We start from the raw sequence: 24,173 nt of genomic DNA on the forward strand, positions 1-24,173 counted from the left end.
AATTAAGGTAGATGTTTTGTATTCGTAGACTTCTCTTGGCCAGAAATGCCCTTTTGGCCACTGCTAGTCTGCTTTTGATGTCCTCCTCGCTCCGTCCGTCATTGGTTATTTTACTGCCTAGGTAGCAGAATTCATCTACTTCGTGACCATCAATCCTGATGTTAGGTTTCTCGCTGTTCTCATTTCTACTACGAGTACTTCTCAGTAAATCGAAGAAAGACGAAGGTAATGATAAGTAATATGAGAAGCGGACATAATATGGAACTCCAACTGCAGCCAGATACCACAGGAAGCGCACATCGCAGGCGCGTACCGAATTCAGAACGTCAGGAGGATGACGCGGTCACGAGAGAACGCCGCAGCAATCACGAACAGCGCAAGGAACTTCTGCAGAGTCACGATAGGCCTAGGAGTTCTCCTGGAAGGCTGACGTAGTATGGAACGCCATGGGGCCACCGCCAATCAGAAGAGCCACGAACGGAAGCGGGAACGCCTGGAGAAGTTTATCATCGGAAGAAACAGCCACAGCGGGCGCGGACCACGTAGTGAACACCGGACACCGCCCAGGCATAAATACAGGACCCAGTCAGCAAAGCGACCAGTCTCAGGAAACACCGCATGAAGACGCTGAGTTAAGACGTCGAAGTATCGTGGTGGAATGACTCGGCGCTCTGGCAGTACACCCGATTCTACGAGGTGACAACGAATCGCCGGAAAAGTATAAAAAATTATATTTCATCATTATTACTTTTCTTTTACTGTGTTAGGCGTTGGGATGAAGGTTCAATGAATGAGCAGTGTTCATTTTAGTTGTGTTTTCTGTTGTGGACTGACAAGACAGTCAGTCGACAGTGACGGGTAACCGAAAGGCACGCGCTTAAACTCACGCAGGCTGGCGTGAGGTCTGAAACAGGATACGTAATGAATGCTATAAAGAAAAGTACGTAGCTTCTGGAATACTTAACTTTAATCCACAATTGGTGAACACTGGTCTTGTTGATACAGTATATGCGTCATTAGATACATAGCAAAGGATAATTGGCGCCTTGCTAGGTCGTAGCAATTGACTTAGCTGAAGGCTATGCTAACTATCGTCTCGGCAATGAGAGCGTAATTCTCCGTGAACCTTTCCTAGCAACGTCGACTGTACAACTGGGGCGAGTGCCAGTCAGTCTCTATAGACCTGCCGTGTGGTGGCGCTCGGTCTGCAATTACTGATAGTGGCGACACGCGGGTCCGACGTATACTAGCGGACCGCGGCCGATTTAAAAGCTACCACCTAGCAAGTGTGGTGTCTGGCGGTGACACCACATTTTCATTTGTTTAATATCAACAAAAGCAAGTGCTAGCACTTTGGAATCGAAGTCGGTTTTTTTGTTACGTTTTTAATAATGTCGTATTTATGGACTCGACTAATGTCTGAAATAGTGCAGGAGGGAACTGACACCATGAATCCTGCAGGACAGTCCATAAATCCTTAAGAGTCGGAAGGGGTGGACATCTCATCTGAACAGCACGTTGCAGTGCGTCCAAGATATGCTCAATAATTATAATGTCGGGGGGTTTGGTGGCCAACAGAAGTGTTTAAACTCAGAATAGTGTTTCTGGAGCCACTCTGTAGCAATTCTGGACGTGTGGGGTGGGTCGGTCGGAATGCACAATGGACATGAATGGATTCAGGTGATCAGGAAGGATGTGTACGTACGTGTCACTTGTCAGAGCCATAACTAGACATATCACGAGTCGCATATCACTCCAGTTGCACACGCCCCATGCAATTATAGAGCTTCCACCAGCTTGAACAGTCCCTTGATGACATGAAGGGTCCATGGATTCATGAGGTTATTTCCATACCCGTACACGTCCATCCGCTCGATACAATTTGAGACGAGACTTGTCCGACCAGGCAACATGTTTCCAGTCATCAACTATCCAGTATTGGTGTTGAAGGGCGTAGGCGAGGCGTAAAGCTTTGGGTCGTCATTCATAAGGGCACACGAGTGGGCCTTCGGCTCCGAAAGCCCATATCGATGATGTTTCGTGGAATGGGTCACACACTGACACTTGTTGATGGCCTGGCATTGAAACCTGCAGCAATTTGCGGAAGAGTTGCAGTTTTGTCACTCTGAACGATTCTCTTCAGTCGTCTTTGGTCCAGTTCTTGCAGGGCGTTTTTCCGGCAGCAGTAAACGTAGATCTTCTTGGTTAAAAACAGTGTTGGTTGCACTTTTAGTTATATTTTTCAGCGACGCGTTTCGCCTTAGACATCTTCAGGTTATCTTTTCTCTATGGACGCGAGAGGCACCAAGATCTGCATAACGCGTTATGCAGATCTTGGTGCCTCTCGCGTCCATCGAGGAAAGATAACCTGAAGATGTCTAAGGCGAAACGCGTCGTTGAAAAATTTGAAACTAAAAGTGCAACCAAGACTGCTTTCAACCAATACTGTTAAGCACTGGTTTGCGTATGCCACATATGGTTTGGAAAAATTTACGTAGATCTTAATTTCGGTACGACATTTCTACAGCTGTACGTTTGGAGCACAGCACTGTACGTCAGTGATTCACGGACTGTGGGAAACCTGGAACAGGAGAGTACTGCAGTGTCTACGGTGCTGCAGAAGATTGTTGAAAACTAGAAGGAGGGGTAAGGTAAAAAATGAGGAAGTTATCCACAGAATTTACGAAGAAAGGAACATTCAGAATACACTGACAAGGTAACAGAGGGAGCTGAAGAGAGTAAAAACTGTAGATGAAGACAGACATTGGATTACATCCAACAAATTATTGGTGACGTAAGGTGTAATTGCTACTCTGGGACGAAGTGGCTGGCAAAGGACAGAATTTGTGGCGGCTCGCATCCAACCAGTCTGCAGACGTTTCAGAAAAAAGTAGACATATTCGAAAATTCCAGCCAACTGGAATTATCAGTATAGGCCTATAGTTGTATGTATCAGCTCAACAACAGTTCCTGAAAGTGGGGTTAAACGTTTAATAACATGATAGTCCACCTTTTTTGCACACAGCGCAACATCACGATTATGTGTTGCATTCGCTGGACATGCTCTTAATAGGTGTAAAGGGGCTGAAACATATACTGTGTGAACTGGTAAATTAATATTTGTCTTGCTTGATCGAAACATATTCAGAAGAAAACGTTTACTGTTGAAACCAATGTGTGCCCACGGAAGGAGTACGCACACTTGCTGGTGATTTAATGCCATTCATTACTCCTCAGGTTCATATGTTAAAATACAGTCAACAGCGGAGTACTACAATGATCCAGTAGATACGCACTTAAACGCATTCTATAGGTGCCAGACGATTTTCCTCACTGCATAGATGAAGCTAGTTGACAGAGAAAACTTACAGTACGAAACTACCATGTTATAGTGAAGTTGTAACAAAGTGCCCTATGTTACAGTAAAACTAGCAACGAACTGCCTCATATTACAGTGAAACTGTAGCAAACAGCTGCATACATGTTGCATATTACGGCAAAAACTGTAACAGATTGCCCCATATCACGATGAAATTCTAACCAATTGCCCAATGTCACTGAAAATAATATCAAATTACCGTATATCGTAGTAAAATTGTCATAACACGCCCATATTACAGCATAAATTGTAATGAATTGCCTCATGTTACAGTGAAATGTAACATAATGCGAAATGTAACATAATGGCCCATATTACAGCAAAAATTGTAAAAAAAGTATCCACGTTACAATAAAAATTGTAATCAATATCTCCATATAGGGGTGCCTAGCCTTGCAGGATGACGGAGCAACCTGGATTATATACTTAGCACAAGTGGTCATCTTTGATTTTCAAAAATGGTTCAAATGGCTCTGAGCACTATGGGACTCAACTGCTTAGGTCATTAGTCCCCTAGAACTTAGAACTAGTTAAACCTAACTAACCTAAGGACATCACACACATCCATGCCCGAGGCAGGATTCGAACCTGCGACCGTAGTGGTCTCGCGGTTCCGGACTGCAGCGCCCAGAACCGCACGGCCACTTCGGCCGGCCATCTTTGATTTTAAATTAGCTCATGTAACCTACATGTAAAACAGAAATGCCGTAACCTTGCTAAGTTGAATACTGTGTTACATTCGTAGTGAGTGAGTAACATGTTTGTATACTTGTATTGGGGGGGGGGGGGGGAAAGGTCAACTATAAAAAGCTGAACGAATGTGCTTCTGGTTTAGACATGTCTGTACTGGTTACTACCTGCAGGACAACATTATAGAGGAATGGAGAATAGAAAGAGTACAATTCTCTAAGTGGTTTACTATGTTGGAATGTCATATTCACACAGAGTGAACAATACACTCAAAACTCATAGCAAAGACTTCTTGTGTAATGTTCTGATGGGCGAGTTCTATAAGACTTCACCAGACAGTTTCATAAAATCTCTACACATCAGGATATCACATGCTGGACGGCTTTGCTGTCTTACATGAGTTTTCTAAATGCGGATTTCTGAATGTGAGTGTACTGTGTGGTACTCTTGATGTTGATATGGATTTTTACTGTTTTTGGACAGTCCTCATACATATTGTATGGTAATCCAGTAACACCGATGGCATTTGGGAGTTGAGCATGGCATTTATTTGTGCTGGATTATGACATGATCGATATCAGTCACAATCACCGATGATGTGGCACAGTAACACATGCATCTTATGAGCTCCGACGTGCATTGATGAAAGTTGTGAGATGGGCGACTGAAGTTACGTGGATGCCTGTGTATGGGCTAATCGCTGGGACCGTGATTCGTTGCCCATATTGCGTTATAAATACAGCACTGCTGTAGTACGATGTCGGGTGTGCACTGTAACCTACCTAAGTTCATACCTGGCAGCTAGCTGCGAACCCATCAGTCCCATCAGATGTGCAATGAATGTTGAATGATTCTACATGGGGTGGATGGAGTTTCGAAACCAGTTCAATGCAGTATGTTTATACAAGTAAAACTCAAGTGTATACCTCCACCATTCCCATCCAACACACACGAGTGGCAGTTATTTGACAAACATGCATGTTGCACCTGTCAGCTATACAGTTCTGAACTTATGACAGGTGCTCTAGTTTTGATAACCAGTGGACTTCCTGCCATTATAATCTTTACATAAGAGGATCTTTTAAATGTATCAACCTTTTTTATCTTAGGACATGTAAGCATGAATTTGCGATCCATTTTAATCTTAGTACTCGATTCCATATGTGGCACAAGTGACCCTGTGAGCTGGAAAGTCTGACAACAGTGCAGACTTGGCTCATATCCGTGGATCTTCCATCGTAGATTCTGACATCATAGTGTTGAGGTAAAAACCAGTGACCATATTTGATTGCCATTTTCGTTTCTGTAGATTGAATAAGTGACCTGGCAGCCATGCAGAATGTCCCACCATCCAACACGTTCACCATCTTGGATTCTAATGACATAGGGTTGTGCCAGTATCGGTAGTCTGTCATCTTGGATTCTCATGCCATGGGTCCCTGCCAGCACCTGTAGGACAAGAATCTCAGATCCCCATATTGCATTCTGGTGTCAATAGCAGTATCTGTAGGACCATCATCTTGAATTTTCAACCAATATAATAATTGCTCATTTTCGATTTATAAATTTCCAGACGATGTACACTTCGAACAAATACCCTGCTTCCACAGTGATGTCATAGGTTTGGGGAAAAACTCTCCTTTGAATTTCTCACCATTTTCTTTATTTTTCCATCATTTTACACAAAGGGCATTGGGCTACATTGAACAGGTGGAGGAAGACTGGCAACAACGCCTGACGTCATCGGTGACGTCAGATGGAGGAAGAGAGGGGTGAAATAAAACAGAAATATAGGGTGTCCCAGAATCGGTACAGCTATACTACTGTCACACTGCTTCTGAAAGATGAGCAGACAATGTCCACGACGCGCGAGATTTAATCGGATCGCGAGTGTGAATAAATGAGCTTCACAGGCGTCGTAGAGGAAGAATATCACAGTGTAGGTCCTAATGCGCGTGTCGCCAGCATCAAACCGGAATCATAACGTCACCTAAAAAATTACGCTCTTTGCTTACATTCTGCACTAAGAGTGGAACATTAACATTATATCTATTTGTCCTGCGTCCACAAATCTATTTGTTACTAAGTTGTACCATAATTGCTGATAATTAAGTGAATCGAGATTCAAAGGCACTTGATGGGAAAGTACCACAACGTCCTATATCGCGAGAAGAAATGTATACAAACTGCGGCATAGTCGCGGATGAAAACAGCGATACAGGAAGTGTAGAATGAATTTCTTTTAATTTCACCAATGATGTCAAAACTTTTGGTCCTCAGGTTACCAGTTTCAGTCAGCAGTGCAATCTTTATTTCTGTTTTACAGCTTGACCTAAAATAGATCTGAAGGTGGGCATTGCTGACTAAAACAGGTAATCTAAGAACCGAAAGTTTTGCCATCATTGGCGGAAATAAAAGAAATTCATTCTAAGAAACGTATAAGTTGACGAGAAATTTGCTGTTCTGCGCATCTGAATGTTCCAATTCTACGCCGAAATTAAGGGATCGTATCTTCTACAAGAAACTCCACACGCCGTTGGGTTACCTGATTGTAATGGCTCCTACTACCGCAATGTAAATTGCGGCAACGAAGAAGCAACGTAAACAACGAAATGCCAACATGCTTACGCTGTCGTGGGGCAACGGCCTTGCCGCAGTGGATACCTCGGTTCCCGTCAGATCATCGAAGTTAAGCGCTGTCGGGCGTGGCCGGCACTTGGATGGGTGACGATCCGGGTCGCCATGCGCTGCTGCCATTTTTCGGGGTGCACTCAGCCTCGTGATGCCAACTGAGGAGCTACTCGACCGAATAGTAGCGGCTCCGGTCAAAGAAAACCATCGTAACGACCGGGAGAGCGGTGTGCTGACCACACGCCCCTCCTGTCCGCATCCTCATCTGACGATGACACGGCGGTCGGATGGTCCCGGTAGGCCACTCGTGACCTGAAGACGGAGTGCTAATGATAGTGTGATAACTCTGAAAAGGCAGAAATGATACTTATCTATGGCGAATGTAGGCAAAATGCAGCTGCAGTTAGCAGGTTGTATGCAGAAAGGTATCTGGACAGAGATCATCCAACGCGACTCACATTTCAAAAAAACCTACAAACAAGTGTATGCAGTAGGTATGGTCGTAACACGCAAACGCGTCCTTAACAAACTCATCACAGGAGAAGCAGGTTCAGTTCGTGGGTTAGCTGCTGTTGCCTTGAACCCACACACGATTTCACATGACATCGCTAGAGGCAGTGCAATGAGTCAAAGTAGTGTAAAGCGCATACTTCATCGTCACAAATTTCACCCGTATCATGTGTCACTGCATCAGCAACTACATGGAGATGACTTTAGTAATCGAGTGAATTTCTGTCAATCAGCATTAACAGAGAATGCGTTGCAGTTCTGCCTCTTTACCGATGAAGCAGGTTTCACAAACCACGGTGCAGTGAATTTACGAAACATGCATTACTGGTCCGTGGACAATCCTCGTTGGTTTCGACAGATAGAGCGACAGCGACTGTGGAATGTAAATGTGCTGACCGCATGCCCCTACATATTCCCATCCAGTGACGGCTATTGGCTGAGAATGACACGGCGGTCGGGCGATACCGTTAGTCGTTTCCTAGGTCTGTTCGGACGGAGTTTAGTTTATTCTTTGCACAGATAAACCAAATACTGTCATTAAAACAACAGCGATCTTGCATGGTCTTACGTTAGGCTTTCGAATAAGGAATCTACCAACTACTTTCACGACACTCAGACTCCTATTATTGCATGGGAAATGTTGTGTGCTTGTCGTACATCTGCATCCGACAGCACACGTTTTTCTTTAGTTGCCGCTAATCTTTGTTATCACTTTCACAATATCTGGCAGCAAGTAAAGTGAAGCAGTGCTTGAAGTACTGATCTCGCTGTCGACTAAAGCGGGATTAAAAGTCTTCTTCTAACTGCTCTGGAGAGTATTTTTTTCTTTGTGGCATAAAAAAAATAATAATAAAATTTTAAAACAAATCTAGCGCATGCCGGGGTGTTCATCGCACAATTTAGTTCAAATGGTTCAAATGGCTCTGAGCGCTATGAGACTCAACATCTTAGGTCATAAGTCCCCTAGAACTTAGAATTACTTAAACCTAACTAACCTAAGGACATCACACACACCCATGCCCGAGGCAGGATTCGAACCTGTGACCGTAGCAGTCCCGCGGTTCCGGACTGCAGCGCCAGAACCGCACGGCCACCGCGCCCGGCGCACGATTTAGTGCCACAGTTACTAACCTTCATTTGTCTTTGCAACAAAGAATAACGCTTTATTTACCAATTCACCTGCTACCTAGTTAGAAACACTGGTGGAAAGCAACTTGTACTGTAAATACTGGTAAGTACAGGAAATGAAATCTATTGTGGAAACAGCTCTGAAATAAACCTCACCGGATAGAGAGGTTTCAGCTGGCCATCGAACGATACTCAATTAATTATGTGCTCACTTTATAGAAATCCTGCTGAAGGTTTGATTCAATATGCCATACACTAGACACAAAATTTAATGCAATGAATAATTTCCAAAACTGGTTAGAAATGGCTCAGAATTTGTTGACAGTCGTTTAGAGTTCCACTTTAAATCGGTAGAATGTGCTGCTAGACACGTGAATACACTTATTGTGAGGTATCTACTTCCGACATACGCACTTGGTGTTCCTTTCAAGGGTTGCAGGAGTGAAACCAACAAATATTTTAAGACATTTTGTATATAATCATTAAGTTATGTAAGAGTCTTTTTTATATAAAAACACTTCTTTGGTAAGCACTACCCTCCTTTTGTACCTATTGTGTGTTCCGACTGTTATTTTCACTTATTCACTGCTTTAATCTTTGATCAAATGTTTGACCGGAGCGCAAGCATGACTCCCTTCAAATTACACAATAGGTTTGTGTATGAATCTTCATAGCCACTGGAAACTGACAAATGGGTTGTCAAGTTGACCAGAATCAGATCTAGTTTTGCAAAATCTGGTTATTTGTTTGAAAGTAATCAGAATAATCGAGAGAAAGGTAATTAGTGATTCGAGGAAAAATATATGTCAGAACTTCCGTCGGCAACCGAAAAGTGGGAAGTGGATAAATGAGATATCAAAGAGAACAGGGTGAGATCTAGATTTGTAATAAAAGTTTAAGTGTTTGAAAGTAATCATGTTAACCAAGAAAAACTTAGTGATCTGAGGGAAAATTGAAACATTTCACGAGCACATCATGATGGTTATGTAAGTGAAGTATTGAAAAATTCGTCTCCTCAAGGCCTAGGAATTTTGCCCATAAAATGTTGCATTGGTATGCCATTTGACTGTCAAAGAGGTTTCTTCCCAACTGAGTACTAACTTTAGTGCATTTTGAGAGCAGAAGGGACTGGGAAAGCAAGTGAGGTGTAAAAAACTTCATACTTTCTGAACAAAACTTGAAAGTTAAGAAAATCACTATTAAGTACTTTGTGAAATGATTTGTATAAAAGCAAGAAATAAAATAGATTTGAGAAACATTTCACATGACCCTCGAATGAATCTCAATAACATGTACAGCAAATGACGTACCGACTGATAATTTAAAGTTCAGTGTTTAACTTTAGAATCTTAGAATATGAAGAGTGCCAGATGATATTTGTCCGATGGATGATGTAGACCGTGCAGTCAGCTGTTGTGTGGCCTTGGCATATTTCTATCGAATACGCCCGAAGGTGCAAAAAATTTCAGCTATTTTTCAGTCTCAAAACTTTTTCTATAGAGAATCCTTCAGATATCAAGAGAGAGCATGCACATTTTCAACTGGCATCCAATTTTCTGTGCATGATTTCGAGATTCATTAAAAGGCGTGTCAAATGTTCTTCTAATCTGTCTTGTTACATCCTTTAGACAAATCACCTCACAAAAGATTTGACAGGCTTGTTTTCTTTTTTGTTTTTTTTTTTTCAAAATATTTTCATGGAACGTGCATTGTTCCTCCATTGTCGTACACTTGTAGTTCACCAGTTTTATGAAGAGCAAGATGTATTGTTAGCGCATCTGCCTGGGAAGACGCTCGGTCGACGAGGAATGTTTTGCAAACTCTCACCAGCCTTTCTAATAAAGAGAGGATCTACACGGCTTAACGAACTTCGCTTTGACTGCTTCACGTAAATGGGATTTTCGACCTGGTGTCTACATTGGACTACTCCACAACGTTCAGCCTGACACTAGACCGTACGCCTGTAATTAAATTGCCAAACACAGCCACGGCGATAGACCGCGTGCCTGTTGTCTGCCAGGTCTTCAAATCTATAGCATTCACTTAATTCAGTCCTATTTATTTGCATATACTTTGCTGCTGGCATGCTGTCTGCAGTCTGCAAACTTCTGAATAATTAGACCTATGTGTTACAAGGCTTACGCAGCCTTTACTCCTCAGATAAACAATGTCTGTTTTCATTTCTTTGATGACTATTACATACTTTAGTCACGTACACGGACGTGAACTTTTTTTGCTAGGCAGAAGAACACGACTCTCGATGCCCTAACATCTATGACGAAACTTAGTATGTCACTTCTTATTTCTCGGGAGACGAATCAGGACAAAAAAAAAAGCGTAGTGAGTAATACCGGCCACTTTATCCACACCACACTGACAATATTTTCGTAGAGTAGAACCGTAACTCATCTTCCCTTCACGTTCTGCGAATATTATCAATTTTTTCAGTAGTTTCAGTTATCTATACCACATGATTTAGAATTTGGAGGCGCAGATCGAAATCTACACCTTTCTTCCTCGTGGTTCATGGAAGTCAGTGTCGATGAATATCTCTATTCACTCGACAAAGTCAAGTCTTTCCCCAAGCCTTACTCTCTTAACAACGGTGTGTTAATTAGTTTGGTAAAAATAAATCGGACATAACATTTTATTCAAAATCATAAATTTAATACCCAAAAAAATCTTCATTGAGGTAATGCATATGACGCTACAAGAATCTGAATTTCTTACTCAATCAAACAATAAATTTCTTTTCAATTCTGCATAACATTCGTTTATTTTTCTCTTTATTCTGGTATATTTACAACACATAAATGCACTTCTTGTGTAGGAAACGATAGAAAGTCGAATAGGACAAAATCTGAAGAATACGAAGTGCTGAGAACATTTTCGAAATTGCTGAGATTTCTTCCGGGTTGTATGGCTGTGGTACATGAAACTCTTCTATCCCTGCCGTTTCGTCCAAGGCTGCGTTGGACATCTTCGGAAGTACTCCTGGTTGTGCTGAGTCTTGCCGTCTGAGGGGTCGGACGTCGAAGAGTGGCCTAAATACCGTGGAAAGTGGGCGTGGTCTGGACCACGGCCATACAACCCGGAAAAATTCTAAGCAGCTGAAACATCCGCTCGTCAAAGCCTTCACTGTATGATTTTCGAAATTCATCCAGCCGACTTTTGCCTTTAGCAACAGCTGACGTAATCACGCAGAAAGCACTTTTTTGTGCGTTAATCTTTGTCAGATCTGTTTCAACTGTTGTACCAGTCAGTCTGCTAACGTTGTGTAGTAAGAAACAATTATGATATTACGCTTTTCCAAGTAGCCACTTATGATGATACATTTGGAGTAGCCCACCTCACCCTCTCAATTAAATGTTATCTTTTATATTTATCTTTCTTCTTGCCTGCCTACAAAAAGGTATGCATTCGTTTCCGATGCTTCTTCACTTCGTCTCTACATACATTTCACTACAATGTTATCTCCAGAGCGTAACGATGATTATGTCGTTTACAGTGATACCCACAGTCCTTCAGATATTGTTTCAATTTTTACAACCATTTTTCTGAAATGACCCTCCTCAGGCGCACATAGGTTCTTCGTAAAGAGAAATGCATTCTAGGTGTTATGTATCCATCCAATTGGCACACACTTCACTGTAAGAATATCACGAATCTTACTACAATAGTATCCTCCCAATGCTTTGTTTTTTTTGCGTCCATTTCTTCAGGAGAAAGCCAAACTGAGGTCTGTTTTTTGTCCACTTCTTTGAAAGTTGTGACAACTATCACTTGAAGACTGCAAATCTTTGCAGAACACACAAGCTTGTGTTGTCGCATACAATCATTGCAGTAAGTGGTCTGAACGGAGTGAAATAATCAAATCGCACTCTCTCTCAGTCCATGGATAAGTTCAGCTTCCCCTGTACCCGTTCGCTCGGAAATGCTAGCCTCGGGACTGTGGAAGAGACTGTGCAGAATTCTGAAGGACGTGGGAATAGCCCGTGACCATGTTGAACATGCCCGAAAGGCACTATTGGTACAGCACTGGCCGCGAGAGACATGGGCCCAGATTCGAATCCGGTTCTGGAACACTGCTTTTGTTTCGTACAATCAAACAACTATGTGTTGAATTTCGAATTAGGTTTACCGACAACAGTAATGCCACTTAGCAAAATTTATTTCACGGATATTAACCAAACGTATTTATCCACATTCCTAAAATGTGACAGGTCTTTGCTTCTTACTATCTCATGACTCTCACCGTGTGCTAACGACGGAGGAAGCTCCATTGACCAGGCTGTTAATATTGTACCTAATATTTGTAAGTTAGGTAGCTCTGGGAAACATCCACACAATGGAGAAATGCACTGGTTCTCTGCCAATGCAGTGCAGTGCTTAATTTCTAAAATCCCCCCCCCCCCCCTCCCTGCACCACCCCACCACGAGACATAAAATTCAGAAGTTTAAATTTTTGAAAACTTGTGATAAAACTTACAGCGAGAAATCATTCTTTATAAAATACTGGTCTGAAGTTCAGATTTTTAGAGCATAATTTCTTATAATGAAAACAATAAAACCACAAGATTTAGTATAATCAACACATGCTATTGTCTGTTCGCGTAGCAGCGGCTCCCTAGTTCTGCTCGATACAAATCGACACATGTCGGTAGTGCACTTTCCAGCGAAAGGCAAAGGTTCCGAGTTCGAGTCTCGGTCCGGCACACAGTTCTAATCTGCCAGGAAGTTTCATATCAGCGCACACTCCGCTGGAAAGTGAAAATCTCATTCTGGAAACATCCCCCCGGCTGTGGCTAAGCCATGTCTCCGCAATATCCTTTCTTTCAGGAGTGCTAGTTCTGCAAGGTTCGCAGGAGAGCTTCTGTAAAGTTTGGAAAGTAGGAGACGAGATACTGGCAGAAGTAAAGCTGTGAGGACGGGGCGTGAGTCGTGCTTGGGTAGCTCAGTTGGTAGAGCACTTGCCCGGGAAAGGCAAAGGTCCCGAATTCGAGTCTCGGCCGGCACACAGTTTTAATCTGCCAGGAAGTTTCACATGTCGTTAGTCTTCGTGAGTCTGACGTCATGTTTTCAACATGTGCCTGCCGCAACGTTCAAACAGTCGCATTGTATCTGCTCGATAAATGTGTGTTCAGTATTAATTACTAAAGCATTTAGCGAAAAATGGCGATGAAGGTATTCCTGACCCATCGGTATGACGCACAATTTCGACGTCCCGAAGCGTTAGGAAAAATGGAACAGTTTGTGACATGAGGCGCGGAGTTAAATGTTTAGTAAATGCTTTAGATGTCATTCGTCTTCTGCTCATTGAGTTGTAATGCAATTCGTTGCTACAAATAAAGAACACTTGTGGTCGGTGTGTGGCGCCACAGTTGCTAGCAATACAACATGAAGAGAAAAAAACATTCCCCCGTCTCCCCTTTGCTCGCCCAACGCTCCTGCCCATTGCATCTCGTTGCACTGTCAAGTTCACTCGTGCCAGGAACCGCGCTAAATTATAATTACGTTACGATTTAATACACATCTACTAATTTAAATCCCTAGTGCCTACTTGTTCCTGTGAGTTCAAAAAAAAAAAATCTCTAGGAGGTGCCGGAACTCCGTTCCGGCGCATTACGGCGGAAATTAATCCGTGCTCCAGTGACAGAGAGGGAAACTTACCCGTTTGCCGGTGTTCATCTCATCTGTACGGCCAACTCTGTCGACCTTATACACATACAGTCGCTCATGGAGCTATTTCTCTATACGTTTTCCATACTAAAAAAAACCTTGGAAACTGAAATTTCTTTTTCAAATGAAGCTTACTTTCCATTTACTAACATTTTAACAAGTCATGTAATTAGAAACGTTTTAAAGCATGGTAATTCGGTCCTTGAGTATTACTCCACAAATTTAGCCAATGAAATCATTGTTGGACCGGTCTGGACAGCCGCGAGCCTTATCACGCCATTTCCTGGGTTCGGGGCGCAACGCAAGGCCCGGATCGAATCCGCCCGGCGAGTTAAGAACGGGGACTGGTGTGTCAGCCAGCCAGGATGTAACGTTTAGGCGGTTTCCCACATCCGGCTAGGTGAATACCGGAATGGTTGCCGCATCTCTCCTCACAGTACGCTTACCATACATCCGGAACTAGCCCGGACAGTCTTAATTTTTCAGAGCTGCCCTGGTTAATACCCGGGGTTGTAAAAATGTGTAGGGTTTTAGAATTTTGTGACTTGTGGATATTTTTTTATAAGTTTCAGACTTTATGTTGGACATTGCAAGACCCTCTCTTATAGCCGTGGATCTTGGGGCAAGTGCTGACCTCGGTGGAAAGGCGATGCCACCGACACTGCCAAAACTTTTCGCTCACTGTTTCTCCTTTGGCAACTCAACAGCGGCAAAATGTTTGTAGTGTTTTTGTGTGTGAAGCAGCTCGTCTGTACGTTTTTGATCATTTTTTCGTCCGACTGTTTTGCAATGAGCAAAAGAAAGTCTTTGTTTACTAGTAACCTGGAGCAGGAATACAAATTTTTGAAATTGCGTAATGACAGTAACAGTGAGCGAATTTATAGCACACCTTGAAGTGGAAAATTTTCTGTTGCACATAAAGGTAAGGATGATACTACAGACCACTTGAAAGCAACTAAACATAGGATTCCTCTTAATCAAGTGTAGGCTGTGATTCAAGTCTGGAAGAGTACCAGATACAGTCAAAGATAACAGGGAAGTAATTTGCAAGCTGTTTTCGAAAGGCTGATATTTGATGTTGCGGTTATCTACACTGGTTGTGCTTGCGATGTCCCTGCCCAGGACATCTGCTCCAGTTGGGAGAGTTTTTTAATTATAGGCAACATTTTGTCTGCAGAAAGAGATAAACTTTCGGTATGTAGGGTTAAACATCTGCTAAGTGTTAAAATTAATTCAGAACTTCCTTGTTGCGAATTTTATCATGTAATTAACGTGAAACGTCCCCTTGGAAAAATTATTGAATTACTGTGCTGGTAAACACCTTACGTTATTTGATTTTCAAACAGATGAGCAAAACTGAACGTACTCAGACATTTCTCTCTTTACTTATTCTGATCATCACTAAACTGACACACAATATTTTTAGCGCAACGCAATCTGATTTTCAAAAATCCCTACAAAAGAATGGCCCTGACTAACAATAACCTATACCTTTCATGAATCACTCACCTCACAAAAATCTTCGTTACTCGAACTAGTGCAATACAGCGAGCGCCACTACTGCCAGCTAAATAAAAGATTCAAACTACTTAAGGCACTAACTACTGATAGGCATAGTTAGCAAGTGAAAGATTTTGATAAACAAACAGTGGATTTACCTTAATAGTGTTCAAAAGTCATAATATATATATCAGTTCATGACATCCAGTCTTACAAATTTACTGTCTCTGATGGACACACGTCCAGATCATCCGCTCTAAAAGCTCCGCCACCTCTCCCCCCACATCCACCACTGCTGGCGGCTCACCTCCAACTGCGCAACGCTACGCACTGTTAACAGCCAACTGCCCAACACTACAATAGCGAATATTCCAACAATGCAAACCAGCCACAGACTGCACACAGCACAGTCAGTGATTTTCATATAGAGCGCTACATGGCATTACCAACATAAAAAACTAAACAGCCTACTTACAAACGCAAAAAATCATTCCTGAAAATAAGTCATGTATAGTGAGATATGCAACTGAAGAAATAAAGTTTAATGTTTCAGTAAGCTCTTAAGAACAGCTTTGGAATTGTGTCATGGGCTGGACCCACAAAATATGGTACGCCTGCCTCAGTTACAAGTTCCCCAGGCATTTCGAAAACATTCTCACACTTTCACATACAAAACATTAAATGGAAACAGAAGGGGATATGTGCTATCACATATCGTTACCACCCACCAGGCATCGTTGCGTTGGTAACAAAACTGCAAATTACCGTTTGACACCGACAGCCGTCTCGCGGAAGCAGGCGAACCGAACGGCGTGCGCCCACCAAGCGGCTCTGTACCACGAGTGCCCTCTGCCGCCACGGTGCAGGACGCCCAGTGGCAACCGCCCAGCCCATTTGCGTTTGAAGTCACTATGCTACGATGCCTCCCTTTGTGCTTCTTCCTTGTGACATCGAGAGCTGTACTCCATTCCTCGTTGCATCTTTTGTAATGAGTATTCGTATGTTTGGTGAAATATCTACATCTACATCCATATACCGCAAGCCACCTGACGGTGTGTGGCGGAGGGTACTTTGAGTGCCGCTATCGGTTCTCCGTTCTATTCCAGTCTCGTATTTTCGTGGAAAGAAAGATTGTCCGTATTCCTCTGTGCGGGCTCTAATCTCTCTCATTTTATCCTCGTGGTCTCTTCGCGAGATATACGTAGGAGGGTGCAATATACTGCTTGACTCCTCGGTGAAGGTATGTTCTCGAAACTTCAACAAAAGCCCGCACCGAGCTACTGAGCGTCTCTCCTGCAGAGTCTTCCACTGGAGTTTATCTGTCCTCTCCGTAGCGCTTTCGCGATTACTAAATGATCCTGTAACGAAGCGCACTCCTCTTCGTTGCATCTTCTTTATCTATTCTATCAACCCTATCTGATACGGATCCCACACTGGTGAGCAATATTTAAGCAGAGGGCGAACAAGTGTTCTTTAACCTACTTCCTTTGTTTTCGGATTGCATTTCATTACGATTCTTCCAATGACTCTTAGTCTGACATCTGCTTTACCGACGATCAACTTTATATGATCATTCCATTTTAAATCACTCCTAATGGGTACTCCCAGATAATTTATGGAATTAACTGCTTCCAGTTACTGACCTGCTATATTGTAGCTAAATGATAAAGGGTCTTTCCTTCTATGTATTCGCAGCACATTACACTTGTCTACAGTGAGATTCAATTGCCATTCCCTGCACCATGCGTCAATTCGTTGCAGATCCTCCTGCATTTCAGTACAATTTTCCATTGTTACAACGTCTCGATATGCCACAGCATCATCCGCAAAAAGCCTCAGTGAACTTCCGATGTCATCCACAAGGTCATTTATGTATATTGTGAATAGCAACGGTCCTACAACACTCCCCTGTGGCAAACCTGAAATCACTCTTACTTCGGAAGACTTCTCTCCATTGATAATGACATGCTGCGTTCTGTTATCAAAAATGGCTCTGAGCACTATGGGACATAACATCTATGGTCATTAGTGCCCTAGAACTTAGAACTACTTAAACCTAACTAACCTAAGGACATCACACACATTCATGCCCGAGGCAGGATTCGAACCTGCGACCGTAGCGGTCACGCGGTTCCAGACTGAAGCGCCTAGAACCGCACGGCCACACCGGCCGGCCGTTCGGTTATCTAGTAACTCTTCAATCCAATCACACAGTTGGTTTGATAGCTTATATGTTCTTACTTTGTTCATTAAACGACTGTGAGGAACTGTATCGAACGTCTTGCGGAAATCAAGAAACACTGCATCTACCTGGGAACTCGTGTCTATGGTCCTCTCAGTCTCGTGGACGAATAGCGCGAGCTGGGTCTCACGCGATCGTCTTTTTCGAAACCCATGCTGACTCCTACTGAGTAGATTTCTAGCCTCCAGAAAAGTCATTACACTCGAACATAATACGTATTCCAAAATTCTACAACTGATCGACGTTAGAGATATAGGTCTATAGTTCTGCACATCTGTTCGACGACCCTTCTTGAAAACGGGGATGACCTGTGGCCTTTTCCAATCCTTTGGAACGCTACGCTCTTCTAGAGACCTACGGCACACCGCTGCAAAAAGGGGGGGGGGGGGGCAAGTTCCTTCGCGTACTCTATGTAAAATCGAACTGGTATCCCATCAGGTCCACCGGCCTTTCCTCTTTTGAGCGATTTTAATTGTTCTTCTATCCATCTGTCATCTATTTCGATATCTACCATTTTGTCATCTGTGCGACAATCTAGAGGAGGAACTACAGTGCAGTCTTCCTCTGCGAAACAGCTTTGGAAAAAGACATTTAGTATTTCGGCCTTTACAAGTCATTGTTTGTTGTGTAACTTGTTCACTAATCATTTCTGCTCCTGTCCAGTTTTCCTATGACGACAGTTGGCGCATCTTTCTGTAGCCCACCTCTCCTTCCTCTTGTATATGAAGTTGTACACAACACGCTACACAAACTGAGTCTCAGAGGAGCGGTTGGGGGGGGGGGGGAGGGGCGAGAGAAGGGGAGGCGAGAGGGGCCATCTGGCTACTGTCTGCCACTAACATTCCCAAATACAGGTTAACAGTCGACCATGTGGAGATACAGTATAAGACCAGGAAAAAATGAAGGAGAATTATTGTAATTTTGTTAGGATAAATTTTAAGAACCTGCCGAATCATCGTAACTCTTTGTACAGATTTGATTTCATTCTACCTCGACAACTTCAAATTTCACGACTTCGATTCATTCACAGTTTTTAAGCAAGTATAAAGTGTTGGAACACGTGAGGCAATACTGACCCTACGACTTATCTTAGAAATTAGATTAAGGAAAGGCAAACCTACGTTTCTAGCATTTGTAGACTTAGAGAAAGCTTTTGACAATGTTGACTGGCATACTCTCTTTCAAATTCTGAAGGTGGCAGAGGTAAAACACAGGGAGCGAAAGGCAATTTACAATTTGTGCAGAAACCAGATGGCAGTTATAAGATTCGCGGGACATGAAAGGGAAGCAGTGGTTGGGAAGTGAATGAGACAGGGTTGTAGCCTCTCACCGATGTTATTCAATATGTATATTGAGTAAGCAGTAAAGCAAACAAAAGAAAAATCTGGAGTAGGTATTGAAATCCATGGAGAAGAAATAAAAACTTTGAGGTTCGCCGATGACATTGTAATTCTGCCAGAGACAGCAAAGGACTTGGAAGAGCAGTTGAATGGAATGGACAGTGTCTTGAAAGGAGGATATAAGATGAACACCAACAAAAGCAAAACGGAGGATAATGGAATGTAGTCGAAATAAGGCCGGTGATGCTGATGAGACACTTAAAGTAGTAAAGGAGTTTTGCTATTTGGGGAGCAAAATAACTGACGATGGCCGATGTAGGGAGGATATAAAATATAGACGCAATGACAAGGAAAGCGTTTCTGAAGAAGAGAAATTTGTTAACATCGAGTATAGATTTAAGTGTCAGGAAGTCGTTGCTGATAGTATTTGTATGGAGTGTAGCCAGGTATGGAAGTGAAACATGGACGATAAATAGTTTGGACAAGAAGAGAATAGAAGTTTTAGAAATGTGGTGCTACAAAGAATGCTGAAAATTAGATAGGTAGATCACTCAACTAATGAGGAGGTATTGAATAGAATTGGGGAGAAGAGGAGTTTGTGGCACAACTTGACTAGAAGAAGGAATCGGTTGGTAGGACATGTTCTGAGGCATCAAGGGATCACCAACTTAGTATTGGAGGGCAGCGTGGACGGTAAAAATCGTAGAGGGGACCAAGAGATGAATACACTTAGCAGATTCAGAAGGATGTGGGCTGCAGTGCGTACTGGGAAATGAAGCAGCTTGCACAGGATAGAGTAGCATGGAGAGCTGCATCAAACCAGTTTCAGGACTGAAGACCACAACAACAATAAAGTGTTATTTAAACTTCACGCTCACAAAAAAAGTTGAAATGTGTGTGAAATCTTATGGGACTTAATTACTAAGGTCATCAGCCCCTAAGTTTACACACTACTTTGCCTAATTTATCCTAAGGACAAACACACACACACACGCCCGAGGGAGGACTCGAACCTCCGCCGAGACCAGCCACAGAGTTCACGCTCACAGTGCTTCTTGTTAAATATACAATACTTCTTGTCAAATATCACACTGCGAGTGATACAACGTAATTTGGTCTACAGGGAAAGATTATCTCACCGATTGTTAAACATACCGAAGTACTTTTACTTAGGCATTTGCATTCGTAATACTGACTATCCGCGTCGTTCACTTCGTGTTTCCTTCAGTCGTGGCATCTTTGCACATCGCTGTAAAAGTACTTATGAGTACTTGTAACAAAAGCTGTCGATGCCAGCCTCAAAACACTTTCTCGCTTAGTTGCTCCTTTTTCTTAATTTTTCGTCTCTGTATGTTTATAAAATGTGTACGAAATAATTGCAAATAAACAGCGAACAAACTTCCTGTCGCTCTCTCTCGCTCTCTCTCTCTCTCTCTCTCTCTCTCACACACACACACACACAATGGAGCATGCGCACAGAGCTATTATCATGTAAACACAAAGAGAAGAAATGAGAGTGAATAAGAGGGATGGAATAGGAGACTAACACAAACAGAGAGTGTATGTGAGTCGAAACTACAAGAAACCCGAGTCTGGTGGGACGGGAAAACGAGCCCCCCTTAACACGAAGCCGACTTGATTCCAACAGTCGCTGTGCTACTTTTGTCGGTAAAAGCGAAGTTGATTTCTCTGGTTTCTCACGTATTACAAGAGTGCACCTCACTACCCCCCCCCCCCCCCACCCACCCCCTCTTCCTCTCCTTTTCCTCCACTGTGTCTTGCGGCGTTCTTCTGCATCATTATATGCTATTTCGCGAACTATAGCGCACGACAATGTTCGGAATGTATCGCTGACCATTGTCACATCGACAGTCGAAGGTTGCATGTAACTCTAAAAACTAACAAGATTGATTATCATAAGGTTGCGCAAACACTGATTTCCTCTCATCAACAGTCTTTTCTTTACGCAAACCACCTTAATGACGAATGGCTGATTTAAAATAAGGGAATTACAGAAGACGTGCTTCTTACGCTTCCCAGTCTTGGCAATTTCAAACCCAAGGAGATGGCAGAATAATGTTATCTTTTCATAGTACTTGGGGCCCTGTACAAACCAGCTGAAAGGGTGGCTAAATGTAAAAATAATATCATGATTTTAATTCTAATCTTCCGTTGTACACTGTCGACACCCCATCGAAGACTGCCTACAGCAATAGCCGAAAGACAGATAATTTTATACTACACCACGACGTTGCGACACACCCAGAAAAATCATAGCGAATCGAACCCTCGCTGCGAAAGACTTCTCTAGAATAACATTACGCGTTGTTGGAATTGTAGGAGCGATGGGTGACCCGCGTATAGCTTTCGAAGTCCTACTTTTATGACGTCATTGGTTCAAATGTGGACTAGTACTCGTAAGAAATGTTTCTAATAATATTTGAGACCAGTAAAGCCAAATATTTCATTGTGTCATTTGTTGTCATGCACCCACTACGAGGAGAAATATGCATTGCAACATACAAATGCTACCCAGAATTGAAAAACTTCCAGAGGATGTAAAGAACTTACCGCTTATCGGTGCGTCTGGCACCTCCACTGACACGTTTTTCATTTCGAAGATGGACCTCACGCCGGCACAAGTTGTGGGCTCATCTTGGTCGCTCCTGTCACTCGACAACGCTCCTCCGAGCGCACCACCTCGCAAGGACACGCATAGCACGATCAACAGCTTTCCGCAGCACAACGCGCCTTTCCCCATCCCCGGCTCGGTTGTCACGGAGACCAGAAATAAACAGGTGTCGCAGCCGCGTTGCAGTGGTGATGTAAAGGGCTCATTTGCTCTACTCGATATCGTATCTGCCGGCACTCTGAAAGCGAAAAGAGCCAGTACACTCTAACGCCGTGCCATTAGTTTCAAGGCGCGGAAGCCTCCGAGCGCAGTGGGTGCGTACCGGCAGCTGACGCCGTAGGCTGCCTCCGCCAGAGCTCTGCGACGCGCTCGGAGGCCGAGGGTCTACTGAGAGCTACGCTACTCGCGTCCGCCCACGCGCTCGCCGCGTGGTGGGGCGGCAGGGCGCGGGGGTGGCGGGGCGACGCTGCTGGCCTCTGGTGGCAGCTGCACCTGCCGTCTGGACCGCCACCGCCCGGGCTCGCACGTGTCAGATGACTTTACATTTTTATTCTTCTTACTTTGTGCTCGCCGAAACAAAAACTTGGTTCTTGCGACTAGAACATGTTTGCAGGCGAGTACCTTCTAGGAGCTTCTGAATTCATGGTCGTATATACGCTGCCAAACTACTAGACCGATTTCAACCAAACTTGGTACATATGTCACTTACTGTCTGAAAGTCATCACTGTGGGAATAAGAACCACCGGCCTATGAAAGGGGCTGGGTGGGGGGGGGGGGGGGGAGAAGGCCAGTGTAGTCCACGATATGCGAATAGCTTTAATTTAGTCTTCCACTATTTGAAAATGAAAGTACTTAGTGTCCTTACCCATAATTTCAAACCTTTACGAAATTCTTTCCCGCTGACACCCCCTAAAAAATAATAAGGAAAAAAATTTTTTGGTTACTACATATTTGCTCTTCATGCAGTAAAACTATCACATGAAGCATAACGTTTTCACTTATTACTTCTTTCCTGCTAAATGTATTCGCGACACTTTTTTCAGACAGTAGTCACATATGCCACTGAATGCAGGAGCAAAATTATATCATTGTGCAACAGAAGTGATAGACACTGAGATGTGTAATAAACTACCGCCTCGTGCGCGGCTTTTAAATTTATTCCTTCGTTGCTACTAACTGTATTTGCAAAACTTTTGGCACAAAAAAAGATGTTCAAATGTGTGTGAAATCTTATGGAACTTCACTGCTAAGGTGATCAGTCCCTAAGCTTACACACTACTTAACCTAAGTTATCCTAAAGACAAACACACACACAAACGCCCGAGGGAGGACTCGAACTCGAACCTCCGCCAGGACCAGTATTCACATACGAAGTTGAATGTGCCTATGAAAATATATCATTTTAAGACATATTCTCCAGGAGATACGACCTCTAGTGCTGAGGTGTGTGAAAAACTACGCATTCATGTACGACCTTTCAATTTATCATTTCTTTACTACCAGCTCTGTTCGCAGCGTATTGCGTATTCCGCTCGTGGGACGCGAAATTAGAGCGTCACCCATCCACAAGGATCAGCTCAGTCTGCAGGTAAATATAAGTTTAATTTAGTGTTTTGTATATGTATTGTAATATTTTGTTATGTTTGTAAAATATTTAAAGTTTTGTATTTTTTGTTTTGTATGTTTCATGTTTGGAGAGAGCAGCGCAACTCGCGGAAACAGCATCTTCACTGCCGGAACCAGAAAGAAAATTGATGGCCACTAGATGTCGCGGGTCAACGGCCAAAGAGCAGCAGAAGATCCTGTGACCGGGTTGTTGCGTCGAACCTCCAACATTCAAATAAATAAAAAATTTGTAATTTTCCATTGTAATGAGGTCACAGAATTGTTAGTTCATGTTGTATTTCGTTCAGTTCTGTTTTGTCGAGTCTGATGTTCACATCTGTATGTAGCATATACGAAGACAATAAAACAGTGTATACTCGAAAGCTTAAATACGTGTTCGAGAATTATTTATGAAGAGTTATATTGAGGAAGAATTATTACTGAATTTTTCCTTTCCCAAGATATTAATTTTCAGAAGAGTTTGATTTCGATTTTTGAATATTAAGGGTTTTACAGTCTGATTTTAATATGGGAAAAATAAGATAACTTGCAAGAATATAATTTCCAAGAAGAAACAAACGACATCTAAATTTCAAAAGTTTGCCCAAAATAGTTGCACTGAGTGACGTAATTCTGCACAAACGACTCAACTGAAGGAGTTTTAATTAAGGTTTCGTTCAAGAATCTTTTATAGAGAACTTTAAAAAATTTAAATAATTTTTTGTAGTGTTTTGTAAACGAGGTAGGTGACGAAGTCTGCACATGGTCATATTTCAAATAAAAAATCATTGAGTCATACGCATCGTTACACTACACGCTGAAGATACCTATGAAAA

General features: G+C 42.8%; 1 protein-coding gene across 1 annotated transcript in view; it reads right to left on the bottom strand.

Moving 5' to 3' along the window:
- Nucleotides 1-22,104, bottom strand: part of LOC124776137 (glypican-1-like) — a 223,766-nt gene extending 201,662 nt beyond the window's left edge. The window contains exon 1 of the mRNA XM_047250974.1: nucleotides 21,671-22,104. Coding sequence (XP_047106930.1) covers nucleotides 21,671-21,860 — 190 coding nt within the window. The 5' untranslated portion in view covers nucleotides 21,861-22,104. The remainder of the gene's footprint in view (nucleotides 1-21,670) is intronic.
- Between the last annotated feature and the right edge of the window lie 2,069 nt (nucleotides 22,105-24,173).

The sequence above is a fragment of the Schistocerca piceifrons genome, chromosome 2 (assembly GCF_021461385.2).
Source record: "Schistocerca piceifrons isolate TAMUIC-IGC-003096 chromosome 2, iqSchPice1.1, whole genome shotgun sequence".
Lineage (NCBI taxonomy): Eukaryota > Metazoa > Arthropoda > Insecta > Orthoptera > Acrididae > Schistocerca > Schistocerca piceifrons.